General features: G+C 48.1%; 1 protein-coding gene across 1 annotated transcript in view; it reads right to left on the bottom strand.

Moving 5' to 3' along the window:
- LOC144149784 (cell division control protein 42 homolog) overlaps positions 1-1,233 on the bottom strand; it is a 108,813-nt gene extending 107,580 nt beyond the window's left edge. Inside the window, exon 1 of the mRNA XM_077681427.1 lies at positions 603-1,233. Within this exon, the coding sequence (XP_077537553.1) occupies positions 603-840 (238 nt within the window). The 5' untranslated portion in view covers positions 841-1,233. The remainder of the gene's footprint in view (positions 1-602) is intronic.
- Between the last annotated feature and the right edge of the window lie 14,113 nt (positions 1,234-15,346).

Here is a 15,346-nt window from a genome sequence, read left to right on the forward strand (position 1 = left end):
GAACACGCCTTGCTTGATCTAAATCAAGTTCACCCTCGAAACACGCCATTCTTTTGAGCGTCAGAGTATAAAACTGGTGCGATCACAGGCATTAAACGGCCCCGCAGTCATCAATTAGAGACGAACGAAGGAATAAGTTTGCGCAAAAGACGAGGTCGAAGATAGAGAGGAGAAGACGAGCGCAACTTCCCGTTTTAGTTTGCATGAAATAACGAGACAGATATATACCTCTCACTGGTATATATCTATCAACAGCCGCACCACCCAATTCCGCGTAACAAGAATCACGTGTCAAATACAACAACCAAAACAATTCGATAAAACGAAGTAACCAAACAGTACGCATCAGATAACAGATCCAACTTAGACAGTGTACACGCCTTCCAATTCATCCAATTACGGGTAAATTATTGTCAGATGAATTAACCGTTACAGGTTCATACACACCACACGCCCAGAAGAGTATGGTCAACCCCTCGGAACTGCCGTCAACAAACAAGCCAATTCGCAACTTGTCATCCACCTCTTCAGACGGCAAAATGGTTCTGCCCCCGAAAAGGACAAGACCTTTGACCCCACGCGGGCAGGGCGATTGAACTCACCGGAGTAGTTGTCGAAGGCCGTGGGCACGTATTCCGTCGGGTAGCCGTTGGTCGTGTAGGAGACGACCAAACTCGTCTTGCCCACGGCTCCGTCGCCCACAAGCACACACTTTACCGAGCACACGCAGCTCGCGCCGTCGGCACCGCCGCCGTTGGCCGCTGCCGCAGCCGCCGCAGCCTTCATCTCCGCGGTTAAAAGACTCGCCGACTGCTGTTGGTCCCGCGCCAGCGGAGGCATCGCGACCAATTTCCTGCCTCCCCGTCCGCAGTCGGCCAATTCAGGCGGCAGGAGCTGCCGTTGGCACGACACAGTCGCCGCTGACAATCACCGCACTACTCCGTTAGGCCTACGCAGCTCCCGGGCGCACGGACGACCGCTGCCTCGTCGGTCTCCTCTTGCTCCGCGCTGACCGCCGCATGACAACGCCGGCCGAGCGTGCTGGCTCGCCGGAGACGGACGAAGGTCCCCCGTACGAGGAGCAGGAAATGCACAGCGGGCTTGGCAAGGCGACCGGAAAGACGCGAACGTGACTTGACCAACGCCGCCGGCTGCCCGTCGTTCGCCCGCCCGCTAAACGCCCGTGACACAGGAATACCGCTTGCAACGACGGCAGCTGCCGTTTTGTCGTCTGCTGCTCCGGCGGCCTGCGCTTGCGCCACTTGCGCCGCTAAGCGAAAGTTCCCGCTGTGGCCACTGCTGTACAAGCGGCGCTGGCGTCGTGAACTCCTAGGCACGCGGTTGCCATTCCGTTTCTGTGGCTGCAACAATTAACTAAAAAATATTCAGATGTAATGCCTAAACAAATAATATATCTTATAAAATTTGCTAATATATATTAAGAAGTGTTAGAAAACAGCAGTAACTAACTTTATGAATCGAACCAGAGCAGCTAACGTGCGGCTGCTGCCATCTGTCGGGTTTATTAAAAAAGCTATACTTACAACGAATCGAATTTTCCGCTATAGATGGAGCCACCATGTCTGCAAGCTCTTGACGCCTATGTGGGAAGCTCAAGGAGTAGGCTTTACCACAAGGTCGCGAATGTGCGAATTGCAGGCGCATGAGTACCCATTACGTACGGGCGCAGAACGTACGGGCGCATGAGTACCCATCCCTTTTACAACCCTCATTCTCCTCCCTAATCTTTCATCCCCCTCCCCCCCCGCACTGGGTTATATGCAGGTGAGCCCCCCAGATGGACTGAATAATATCCCCTGTCAGTGCACTTCCTTTCCTTTCCATGGGGAGAGAGGGCAGTAGCAGACCGGAATAGGTTGCGCTGCTGAGCACGAGGTCGCGGGTTCGATTCCCGGCCGCGGCGGCCGCTTTTCTGATGGAGGCGAAAAGCAAAAACGCCCGTGTGTACGATATTTCGGCGCACGTTAAAGATCCCCAGGTGGTCAAAATTAATCCGGAGCCCTCCACTACGGCGCGCCTCATCGCCTGCGTTGCGTCGGCGCGTTAAACCCTGCAATCAATCAAATCAATCAATCCTTTTCACTCGAATCACTTCGTAGTAGTAGTAGTAGTAGTAGTAGTAGTAGTAGTAGTAGTAGTAGTAGTAGTAGTAGAGCCACAAATTTATCCAAAACACAGACAGACGCTCTCTCTTCCAGCTGCGGTCTGCTACGAGGTTCTTTCGTTGCATTGCCTGTTCTCTACTCACAGTGCCTGTTAGTCACATGTATACCCATGACACGCGTGCGGTACTTCCGGGGGTGACGTCCGCGGCCCTGCAGTACTTTGGTAGAGGGGGCGGAGGGGCGGCTTCGCCTAATTCCTTCAGGGCGCTTTTCAGAAATTCTGCGTGCCCGTCAGCAATACGCTTTGCCGCGAAGCCAACTTTCTCGCACACACCATCTCAATCTAATGCATGTCTACTGGCCGCTCAATCGAGTTTCATTCACTTGTCATAATTATAGTTAACCTAGGGTTGTAAACAATCCGGAATTCCAGTCCGCTGCTAACAGACGGGATTCTTCAAGAGGAGTGTAGTAGTATATTCTAGGCACTCTATAGTTACAGAAAACGGCTGTAGCCAGTGTTCTATCGCAACTATCCTGAAGCAATTATGTGACGTTGGACTGCTCAAGCCACTTTATTATTGCGGAAAGTTTGATCTCAGCAGGTGCCGTTGATAACTATTGGGGGTGAGCGCGACCACGGGCGGCGCTGCGAAGCGCGCCTCCTTGACGTCAGCTTAGGGGTCCTCGCATTTGTCGTCTGCTTCACTCGGACTCGCTCTCTCTGCTGTTTCTTTGCGCTCAGTTGACGTCTGATGCTTGTCCGCACCATATTTTCTGCGCGTAACTTTTTATCATAATAAAAGACTTGAAATCGCATACACTAGCTCACTAGCTCAAGGCGTGAGTTAAAGTATAGTTTTGGATACCGCTACGGAAGGAACATTTCCGGCGCCGCCCCATTCCTTGCGAAGCCGATCCTGTGTGGAGCGTGAAGAGTCGAAGCTCGGCATCAGCTTCTGTGCTCAGCAATCTTTCCAACAAAGCGAACAACCAGATGCTAGTAACCGACAACAGCGATAATACAAGACCAAAACAAATTCCAGGCCTTCGGGGCTGTCGGCTTTGGCAGAAGGCATTACGAATCCCGGTAATCATATGTAGGGTAAAATAGTTTTTGTAACCTTGCCGAATGCTCTAAGTATTGAATCATTGAATCACACCACTGTACTTTGTCATGGCATGAAAGTACGCCGACATGCACTATGGGCTGCGAAAACCGTACGTTGAGTTACAAACAACTCACTGTGTGTATAGGCGCGTGCTGGCATAGGTCGGCGTACTCACTCGTGAGTACACTCATTTGTACTCATTTGTACTCAAACTCACGAGTGAGTACGATGATGAATGATCACACACCCAGAAAAAAACAGTGAGTACGATGACGAGTGAGTACAGGGGTAAGTCCACTACTCATGAGTACAGTACTCATGAGTACACTACTCATGAGTATGAGTACTCATGAGTACAGTATTCATGAGTATGAGTGCTCATCAGTTTGAGTACTAATGAATATGAGTACTCATGAGTACACAGTACTCATGAGTACACAGCATTCATGAGTACACAGCACTCGTGAGTACACAGCACTCGTGAGTACACAGCACTCATGAGTACACAGCACTCGTGAGTACACAGCACTCGTGAGTACACAGCACTCGTGAGTACAATACTCATGAATACTGTTTTTGCGAGTGTTTGCACTCTTGAGTATATGCACTCCTGAGTACAGTAGTGCAAACAGTAGTGCAAACAAGAAAACGGACGACAAAAGCTGCCACCCGAAGACACATAGAAATAAGCTAAAAAAGACATCCCCCTCGCGAGGGGCACGATCAAATGCACAGCATTTCCGAGGGGGTGCGCCGGCAAGTCGTATCTCTTGATTGCGGGACCCGTGTCGCCATCTTTTGGAGGCGCGGGACAACTTGTGGCGCTTTCGAAACAAACGAGAAATGAGTGAAGGATATAAGGCGCGTTCGGTGCGTCGAAATGTGTGTCGGTTTCGTGGCTCGGTCGGTAGGGCGCCGGGCACCTTGCGTTCCGCCCGCGGCGTCATGGGTTCGAAACCGGGCGCCGGAAACTGTTATTTTATTTCTTCCTGGCTGCGGACTACGACAAGGCGCGCATGCGGACTACGACAAGACGCGCATGCGGACTACGACAAGGCACGCCAACGCCGCGTGACATTGTGAGTTACTAAAATGCTATGCATTTAAAACGCAGTTTTCGGCCACGGCTGCACCGACAACCCCCGAGCTCCCCTGAGCCCGATTCGGCCTGAGAACAAGAGGAGACGCCAGACGCAACGCGAGTGCTTACGTTCTGTTTCGCTTTCTCACTTGCCTTCGCGCAATAAGTCGCCCAACGACAGTGCACCGCGTCAGGTTTTCTTCCTCTGTCCTGATTTATATGTAACCTGTGTTTTTCTAATCAATTAAACAATTTATTTTTCCTACTTAGCCTTTCATTCGAGCTACGACCTAGCTAACAGTGCAGATAAGTTGATTATTCGTGAGTAATACAAATTGAGTACTCATGAGTGCAGAATGAGTAGTACTCATGAGTGAAAAATGAGTAGTACTCATGAGTAGTACTCCTGAGAATTAGTACAGATTGAGTACTCATGAGTACAGATTGAGTACTCATGAGTACAGATTGAGTACGAATACTCGTGAGGGCAAATGAGTTTGAGTACAAGTGAGTACGATTACAAATGGGTATTTGATGAGTGAGTACGAGTGATTTTCTAAACAGACAAAGTTTTTGAGTCTGAGTTTGATTGAGTACAGCGTGAATGAAAAAAATTATGATTGAGTTTGAGTGAGTTCTTTCTGTTTTGCCGACCTATGCGTGCTGGTTCTACACCCGGCTTCTAACCAATATGGATGTTTATTGAGCAAAACGAGTCACGCCTACGGTAAAAATGCAGAAAAACTATGTTTGTTTAGACCTGGAGGGATATTTCGGTACATTTCCCACACCAATATCTTCCCAATATTCAGATATGCGTTATAGGAAAACTGTCATCAGGAGGAGAAGCACGAGGAGGAGGAGGAGGGGGAGGGGAAAACTTTATTTAACACTAAAATTGAGCTTTTCAGTGGGCCGGGTCCTAAGAGAGTAAGAGTAGTTTTCTTCAATTCATAGACCATCATCCCGACTAGACTAGGGTTTGTTCTTGGAAGGGATGGAAAACAATAAAGAGCTGCTTGGAAGTATCCATCGGTTTCGACTCTTGTAATATATGCACGTATACTATTTATTGCGTTCATTAGCGAGTATATCAAGCCTCCAACACCGTAATCATTTCATAATCGTTCGGGATGAGAGTCAGTTCGTTATGATAACGATGGTTACGATAGAAACTCGGAGCAAAAGCCACCTTAGAGTACTCTGGACAACTTCGTCTGTGGCGCGATCGCTGTGGCGTAGCACAAACCTTCTAATTGTATTTGCATGTGAATAAACAACGCACGCTGCGGATATGCACCTTCTTGCACGCACCATAACGAAAGATAATTTGTGAAGGAGGGAATGTATGCCATACAGCCTGAAAAAAATATCCACACGATCTTTGTGAGCCTCCCAAAAATCCCCAAACCTACTAATAAAATGCTTGTGACGGTGCAGGAAAATTAATGCGTTGGGCACAGAAAAAAAAACACATTCATCTCATACGATTCCACAGCAACGAAAGAAATAGAAGACAGCCCCTTTATTTCCTGCTGTGCGATGCTGGGTAGGTGGCATATTAGACTGTTGAGTCTTCATTGAAGCATCTCAAAAAATACTTTAGGGAATCCTACGCATTTTGAATACTTATCGAGAAGCTATAAGCACTCAACCGCGCAAATAAGCTAGAGAAAACGAGTTACACATGCTATTCTGACCGATGCTCTGAAGAAAGTTGTTCTCTCTCTCCTCTTGTGTTGCAAACTTGTTGGGGACACAGCCTGACATTATTCAGATGTGCCCGAAGCAGGCACAAATAACTGCATTACTAGAAATACGCTTTTTAATGCACTAAAACATCAAAGCGGGCGATTTCTAGCACACACACTGCTGCCCCTCACAAGCGCAGTGTAGCAGACGACAGCGGCGCGAGTCCCTAAGCCGACGGCCGGACCAGGGGGCGCAAGGGGGCGCAAACCCGGTCCGTAAATAGGCAAGTCGGTTGCTGACAACCGACGCCCCGATTCAAAGGGAAAGCCACTAATCATCATCATCACCACCACCAGAATACGTGACTCACAGTATTAATACAAATCACACGAATCAAGCCATTCTATCCGCATCACACGGGAGACGGCCAAATTCGTTTGCCTGCTAAGATATACAAATACGTGAAACGTCCAAGCTTAATTACATGTATTAATTAACGATACTCAATGGCAAGTTAAAAAACTACCGCTTTTTGTTTCTCGCACTCGTTTAGACTGCCCCCCGGTCCGTAAATAGTAATTCAAAGAGCATTTGTTATTCGTCTTGTGATACTATTAAGGGCGAAACCCCTTAGGGGCTGGGGCGGTTGGCGCCTCCTGTCGTCGTCGTCGTCGCCTCATGTAGTCACGGTATTAGAACACCGGACAACTCGTTCCCGCCTCACGCTAGAACGTAACGCGTAGTAAAAAAAATACTCTGGGCCACTCTTTTCAGCCTCGCGCTGGAGCGTTTCGTAACGCGCACTAAAAGAAAACACCGAGACACTCGTTTAGGCCTTGCGCTAGAGATCTTCGTGAAAGACAAGAGGCTTTTACAGCAAATCAGGGCAGCCAAAAGAACACTGCCGCGCGATCGGACCGTGCAATGATAAGAAATTAAGGTTTCGATCAGGACCATAACGGAGAACACAAATAAATAGCTTTTAGACCGAAGTCAAAGTCCTCAAAGAATGGAAACACGCTGAAATAACGACATTCCCCAAGGCGCGCTCCGAGGCTATAGACCCATCTCACTGACGTCATGCCTAGGAACGAGCCATGAAAGAATATCAAACGGGCTACAAAACTACATTGAAGATAACGACCACCGGCGGCACATCATGGCAGGCTTCACAAAAGGTTTATCAACGCAAAACGCCTTCATGCTCCTTAAAGAAAAGGTGTAATCAGCGAAATTACCAAGTGAAGTGAGCGCATAACCATGGCTGTAAACTGAAAATGCGCCTTTGATAACTTTTCCGACCACGCTATTTTATAGACGAACTCAACAACCTCCACTGGGGAGGCAGAATTTACTGTTACGTTAGGTATTTGCGGCCAGATAAAACAGCAGCAATAAGAATAGCGGTAGCCAGATCTGAGATACCGAAAATAACAAGCCAAGACACATCTCAAATGTCTAGATCTTACCCCTAAACGTGATAAAACTAGTTGAAAAGCTCCAGGAACTACCAAACATTAAACGCTACATGCGGATGATATAGTCGCATGGGCAGCCCAAGGCTCGTCGGCCCTAAAGAATAGAATCACTTTAAAATGATGCGATCTGCTTAAAAACCTTCCTAAATACAGCGGTCATAGGTTTGCTGCAGAAAAGAACGAAATTAGTATCCATAAAAGCAGATACGAAAGCCTGCAGCAGAGCTAAATAACATGCTTGAAGGACAAAATATTCCAGAAGCTTCACCGATTGGTATACTCGGAATGTGGGGGCGTGAAACCGAAGACAACACAGCAAATAATCCGACGAATCAGAAGGACAACGTGGGACAAAACAGCAGTGAGGAAAAATGACACTCTTCGCTTGGTTCAAGTCTTAGCAGAATTTGCATACAATCTACGATATCACTGGCTGAACAACCGAGACAATAACGAGATATTACCAGAGAATTACCAAGATGAGCTTGTAAAACTGCAATCGGACTCTGCAGCCAGGAGTAAGCTAGGAAAAACAAACACGTCCGAAGAGATCGAAGATGACCATAACCGCACAAAAACCAAGCCTACAGAGCACTAGAACACAATTGACTTACACTCGAAAGAACAGACACTCCCGGAGGGCAAACCTACATCCAAGGCAAGGACAACCTTTACAAGGACATACGCAGATATATATATATTCGCCAACAAACAGGCAGAACAACTTACCAAGTAAGAAAATCCAGGCAAACATATTCAGTGAAATAACCTCGCCAGACACTTACGCAGTCTACACCGATGCAGCCACGCCCACAGATGAGACAAATATCAAAATCAATCCCATTCTTAACAAAGTCATACGCACAAAGCTATATCACCAAGAAACACAACACAACTCGTCAAGGGCGAAGAAAGCCGCGATATAGCATATCTGGAGAGGAAACTTCGAAAAACTTAAGTGTCAGCACCACCGCAGCAACGTGCGAGGACAACCAAGATGCGCTGGCTACTGTGATAGTCTCCAAACATAACCCAATAGATTGCTTCACTATCAGGAACATGCATCGCGATGAAGCAGAGGCCAGAGCAAACGCCGTAGCCTTGGCCCACAAAGAAAGGCACGAGAACAGTTTGAACATAATAACGGGCTGCAAGCAAACCGGCGAGAACTTTGTTATGAAAGGCAGAGTACCACGAATGGCAACAAACCTATTGAACAGCACCTGGGGGATACCTCACGAGACACACAGATTGACCTGGACCACTGGCCTTGGGGGACTGGTGGGAAACTGTGCCCGTGAGTCGGAAAACCGGGTGGGTGACAACACGCAGCCTTTTACCCCACTTTACAATGACTACGAAGAAATACCAGAAGTGCTTAGGCGATCCAGGGCACAATACCCAGCCCCTTACAAAAAGCTAAACACAATGGAAGCCACAAACCAACCCTCACTCCGCAGGTGTAGCCTCATATAGCTGTATGACCTGACCAAAAATTTGCAGAATATAATTGATTTAACTGACTGGCCTATTGGAACACAGAAACTCTACTCATAACTGCAACTTCCAAACCTGCGAGTACCATCAGTTCACATACTCTCTCTGAGCGAGCTACTTCGTGTGAACATTAAAACGGAATGACTTAATTCACAACAGTACTATGCGATGGGGAACTTCTGCACGTCAGCTAAACCTTCGCTGCTTGAAAAAAGCCGCGCTGATGGATAAAGGCGTGAACATGTGGTCGAATGATTGCACGTGCCTGTCATAAAAAAAACAAAAAAGAAACAAGGTCATTTCTCCTGTCAAAGGTGGTTTACCAGCAAAGCTGTTTCCTCTGTGGTCCCGAAATATTCCCAATGAAATCTCTCACAAGAACGGTGGTATGGTCCCGAACGGCTCACGCATATCGCGAGTCGCGAATCTCTCAACAGCACCCACGGACATGTCCCGCAAAATGTACACTGTCGCTATCACGATTCCATCATTAGTCTCTGCACGCTGTAGACATCACTGCGCTCGATGTTTTCGTCCTAAGTCCAGTACATGTGGACGCGCACACGTTCTGTCCTTGACGTATACCGTGAAGCCACGCGCTTGCCCCATATGGGGACGATGTCAGTGTAACCTTCGACTTGAAACAGTGCGCATGTCCACGTTTCCGAGACACAACACGGGTAACTCTTTTAGGGTAGCATCGGGCGTCACATCGGCAACATGACGCCCATCCATCAACATGCCGCGGGCCAAACTCTGACGTCAGCAGACAAAACCTGGTAATGGATAACAACCCAAGAACAATGAACTGGTTTTACGAGCATAGCCTTAGAAGTTTCCGGATGAGAACAAGAAAATACGACGGCATCCTAGCCACATACGATTTTGGCGTAAAACACACGCATAACTCGAAGCCACGCCCAAAGTCCGAGGTGAATCGCGCACCCAGAGCAGACGCGAGCATGTGCAGAGTATTCTTGCGCGGCCAGGCACCTCGCACCGTCCGTGTGTACCAGCATGTCAATACATGTCGGTTTCTATCTGGAACCAGAAAAAAATGGCCCAGGAGAAAGTGGTGCCCGTCTAAAAATAAAGAAAAATGCGTGCAGTCCTGGGATTTGAAAGTCCAAACACCTCCATGGTCACTAGGGCTGCCACCGTCACCGCCACACTTGAACCAGTGACCGACTGAACAGCAGGACACAAGCAATGTGTTTCTCTCTCCCTCTCCCTTGCCTGGACTTCTCAGACAGGAAAAATGATCCAGAGACATTTCGCATTAGATATTAAGATTTATTTGGAGGAATAATATTACGGTCCTTAAGCTGAAATTTCCTTGTCGCTCCCCGGTTATGGCCTGGGCGCACGCGCGGAATTTAAAGGTTCCTTCACAAATTTCGTAAAATAACTTTACAAGTGACAAATTGCGTGCTGGAGGGCAGGAAAGACGATGATATTTGTGCCCGTCTAGGCGAAGGCAATGTCAGTTAACGACAATTCTTCCAATATTTTACGTCTATTTCATAGAAATTAATGCTTGTCGACAGTGTCGAGGTTTTTTAGCCGTTCAGATTGTTTAGTTAATCTATCGTTAAGTAAAAATAGCAGAACAAATTTGCCCGTGTAGTCTGCTCTGTGTTTTGGGCGAGATGTTTAGCTCCGAGTCAGATATGAAGCCGTTTTTGCTGTTTCAGTTTTGTCCCATGCGGAATTAGCGAATTGCTTAAGAAAGAAGGAGGATATTCTTAATAGTATACGAACACGCGTGCCGGTGAACCGTGAACATGGAGGCTAAAATTTTCTTAAAATCAACCCCGAACAAGTGCTAAAATGGAGACAGACGGACGTACAAACGGACGGACGGACGGACGAATGGATGGATGGATGGATGGATGGATGGATGGATGGATGGATGGATGGATGGATGGATGGATGGATGGATGGATGGATGGGGATGGATGGATGGATGGATGGATGGATGGATGGATGGATGGATGGATGGATGGATGGATGGATGGATTCAAACGAGGCTATCACGCATGGCAAGTAAGAACACGTGGTTGAGCAAGTATGTGGTTCGTGTACCCCTTAGGAACCCAATTAAAAAGATTTGCATTAGCACACTTCCTAGTAAGACATGACAGCGGCTAACTATCGGGGACGTTTGACATAACCTCTTAATTATTGACGATGTGGACATGTTCACCAAGCCTCCTTTTTCTGAGACCGCATATATTGTAAAATTCGCCAAGAAACTAGGACGATTTTTTTTGCCTGCTTAACTTCTGGATCGGCGTTGAAAGGTCTGACGAAAAAAGCTTCCCTGTCTTTACCTACCCCGTTGTGAGCCCATGTTAAACGATTTTGTTTTTGTATTTCCAAGCCACATATCTTCCGAAAAGGTGAAAATGGGAGTAAAGGCAAGAACAGCAAATGCAGCAAGACCGGAAACCCCACCGTCACCGACAACAGCACGGCTCCTCCAACGCCACTTCGTCGTACTCATGAACGGAACCGCAGCAGATCAGCGTGGCCCCGACGACTCTTTACCAGAACTTCCGCCCCGTGATCATCAGAGCCGACGGGACGGGAGCTGCGGTGCAGGATCCTGCGACTACTTCTCCAGAAGTCGACACCGCTCCCGATCCACACCACTGCGGAGGACCCCAAGCCAACTGGGGCCCAACAACCAAGGACGACAGTCGTGATCCACGTCCCGAAACGGACGTCAAGCAACGGGCCATTCTCAACTAAACAAGGTGAGCTGGGCGAATACGGTCTCCCAGGCCGTATCAGAAACTTAGTGCTCCCCCACTGAATGCACTGAAATCCGAGCAGTTATCATGCTTCCGAGGCAACCAAAATCAAGCAGTCGCTCAAAGTGCTAATAGCTGAAAAGGTTATGCTCAAATAAAAGCTCGTCAATTGGAGAAACAAAAACCAGGTGTGCAGATCTCAGTAGCACACGCCCTATGACTGAGAAACGGACCCGGTCGGCCAGAAAAACATAGTAGACGACCCCAGTACAGCCCAATTACGAGCTATCCTTGCGATCGACATGTCGAAATCTTTCGATAACGTATCGCATGATCTCATACTCACAAACTTACAATCAACGGGATGCGGAGAAAAAACGTACAATTACGTGAGAAGCTTTCTAAGAGACCGGCGCATGACACTAACACTCGGCTCCCTCGAATCGCAAGAAAGAAGCGCTGCAAACAGAGGCACGCCTCAGGGTTCGATAATTTTGCCGCTCCTATTCCACATAGCGATGATGGATGTTCCCGAAATTCTCAATAGCATAGAAAGTACGAAACACATGATACACGCGGATGACTTCACGGTATGGTCGAAAAGAGGCTCACCGAAATATATAGAAAAACAATGGCAAAAAGCAGCGCATGCAAGCCAGGCCTATGCTTCAAAAGAAGGAATGAACTGTTCATCGGGAAAATGAGAGCTCCTGCTCGTCACCAAAATCAAGCTCAGGAACAAATGAAAGACTGCATAAACGGCATGCTTGTTGCCCAAAGACATAACATTAAGGTTCTGGGACTGACCATTCAGAACAAAGGCAAAGCTAACCTAACAAATGGCAGATTCGTGAATCAGTGCAACGAAATTATTGACATGCTCGCTAGGATCACCAACAGACACAGGGGTCTTAGAGAAGAGGACGCCTTGCAAATCAAAGTGGCACTGATCCATTCCAGATTATTGTACCATCTACCGTGTCAAAATCCAAGCAAAACAGAACTAAAAGAACTAGAAATCGTTCTACGCAAAGCACACAAGGTAGCGCTAGGCGTTCCTGCCTACACATCAACGCAAGCATTAGAAGACACGGGCACCACGAACACGCTCGACGAATTGATCACTGCACACAACATCAGCCAGCTTCAGCGGCTCCATTATTCCGAACAGGGCATCCAAATTTTGAGAAGCCTCGGGTATGAAGTGAGGGAAGAATATCAGTTCAAGACGCAGTTCCCTCCAAATACCACAGCAAGGATTAAATAGCCGCCCTACCAACTACCATGATCACCACAACGCACAAGGACCGGAGAGCACTGTGCGCAAAGGCCCTTCTGAAAATTGTTGAAAAAAAGAGATCTGGATACTGGCATACTGTACACGGACGCCAGTTTCTCCAACGGAACAGGTTTCATAACAGTTGTCAACAGGGAATTAGAGCTTGTCACAGCATCCACAGAAAAAAAACTGCAAAAAGCGGCCGACCTTCAATCAAGACATGTGCAGCTTTCCCGCTCATGGCAGTCCTTTCAACAGTGATTACTCTGCAATTTTTTAGCGAAATGAAAAATTCTTTTGCACAGCTAATATTTGGGGTGAATACTTGCTTTGTGCACAGTTTCAAGTCGCGCACTTTGCGCGACTGGGTTTGTCCCTGTGTCATTCGTCTTGTGTCTAAATTTGTTGCGCTTTAAATTTTCACTATGGAGTACCAACTAGCTCGAACCCTCACGTTGATGGGTTCCTGAGGCATGGGAACTATCCCTTAGAAATGCATGGAGAGTTAGATTTGACAGCGACTTACACAAACAAATAGTCGGAAACCTGAAATATTCTTTTAGCGTTTTAATCTGCACGTTGGCTTCTAGCTTTATGCCAAATATCATTTTCCTACAGTGGTTTTGCTAGGTTCCCGAGAGGTTGTAATTTTGAGCGAGAAAGCTGGGTATGGCAATAGCAAGAGCCATTGAAAGCTGCATACAGAAAGACTGTGCAATATTCTTCAGCGACTCGCAAGCGGCGTGTCGCCAGTCATTCACAACCAGCTGAATCCAACTACGGCATAGATAATAAAAAGAAACTATACAGAGTAGCTCAATTCGGTTCAGGCTGCTCGGGGTCCCTGGACATGAATGAATCCCTGGAAATGAGCGCACTAATGCTCTCGCCCGCGAACTCAACACCCGGGAGCCAGCGGATGGTCACCTGAGAGCAATGCCCTTCTCAGGCAGCCGCTATAGTGACGTAAGAGAAGCTCTCCGGAAGGTACGCCTTTCCAGACAGCTGTTTCCGGCACTTCACCGCACACTAACACGACGGCACTCAGCTATACTTCGACAAATACAGGCTCGGTCGCTTCCCACTCCTTACATGATGCACAGATTCCGAAAAATGGAGGGTACACCACAATGTCCACACTGCGGGGTATACCCGGACATGCATCACACACTTTGCACTTGCACCCAGAATCCCGCTCTCCCGCCCATACCTCACGCCACCTTCGCCAAGTGGAAGGAGTGCACGGCTGGCCGACTCAACCGCTCAAGGCCAGCGACAGCTGATGGGACGGGCAGAGTTGGACCTCACCTCCGTACCCGGAGCGCCGGACTAGGGGCACCTTCTCTTAATAAAGTAATTTCTCTCTCTCTCTCTCTCTCTCTCTCTCTCTCTCTCTCTCTCTCTCTCTCTCTCTCTCTCTCTCTCTGCTGTCAGCTCCCAAACAGTGCGTGCGCTTAACTCTGCCGCAGAGATGTACACTTCGCAGCAGGATTACCCTCCCCCAAAACGCCCAGCCCAGGCGATAATCTCGGAGAGCCCGAGTCAGGCCACAACCAAGGGCTCGAAAAAATACGTTGATGAAGACATGATTCCACCAATTCAGAGAAATTCAGAGAAGGGGGGGGGGGGGGGGTGGGGGGTGCGGGAGAGTTAGAGAACACTGCTTTGCAGTAAAAACCCGAAGTCAGGACACCCTCATTAGGCAAAACCTCCCGGTCTTGCGGCGTGAGACAGGTGTAAACGCTGCGTCTGCGGCACACGTCCTTGTAGAAATCATTCCAAACCAGAGACGCATGGCGCAGAGCACGTTGAACTCGATGTGCTGAACCCCCAAGAAATACCTATCAATTGAGTAAACTCTTCTGAAAAACTGCCGAAATAGCCAGAGGGAACACGTCGCTTATTATTGCAGACTTTAACGCACACCATACGGAATGGGGCTACAAGCGGGACACAACAAAGGGACGAAATCTCCGGCTTGATGCCCAAAGACAGGGTCTCAGTTTGCTTAACGATCCGCAGCAGCCCAGCTGTACTGGAAACAGTGGGGACTGCTGACTTGACCTTTGCAAATAACACGCACGCGTAAGCAACCTGGATAAACACGCACAAAAAAAAAGAAATGGCAGCATCTCCACTCCGTGGATGACGGCGAGGGTGCGGAGGTCGAGGACTCGAAATGACATCCAAGTTGCGCCCCGAGTGACATCCGATTTGCGCCCCGATCGTCATTCGATTTGAGCCATGAGTTGCACCTTGATTATTCTCTAAATGAAACTGCAACTCACGGCTCAAATCGCATTTCGCTTGATTTTTGCTTGACGG

The sequence above is a fragment of the Haemaphysalis longicornis genome, unplaced genomic scaffold, assembly GCF_048455015.1.
Source record: "Haemaphysalis longicornis isolate Haplotype H1 unplaced genomic scaffold, Haemaphysalis longicornis Haplotype H1 scaffold_8, whole genome shotgun sequence".
Classification (NCBI taxonomy): Eukaryota; Metazoa; Arthropoda; class Arachnida; order Ixodida; family Ixodidae; genus Haemaphysalis; species Haemaphysalis longicornis.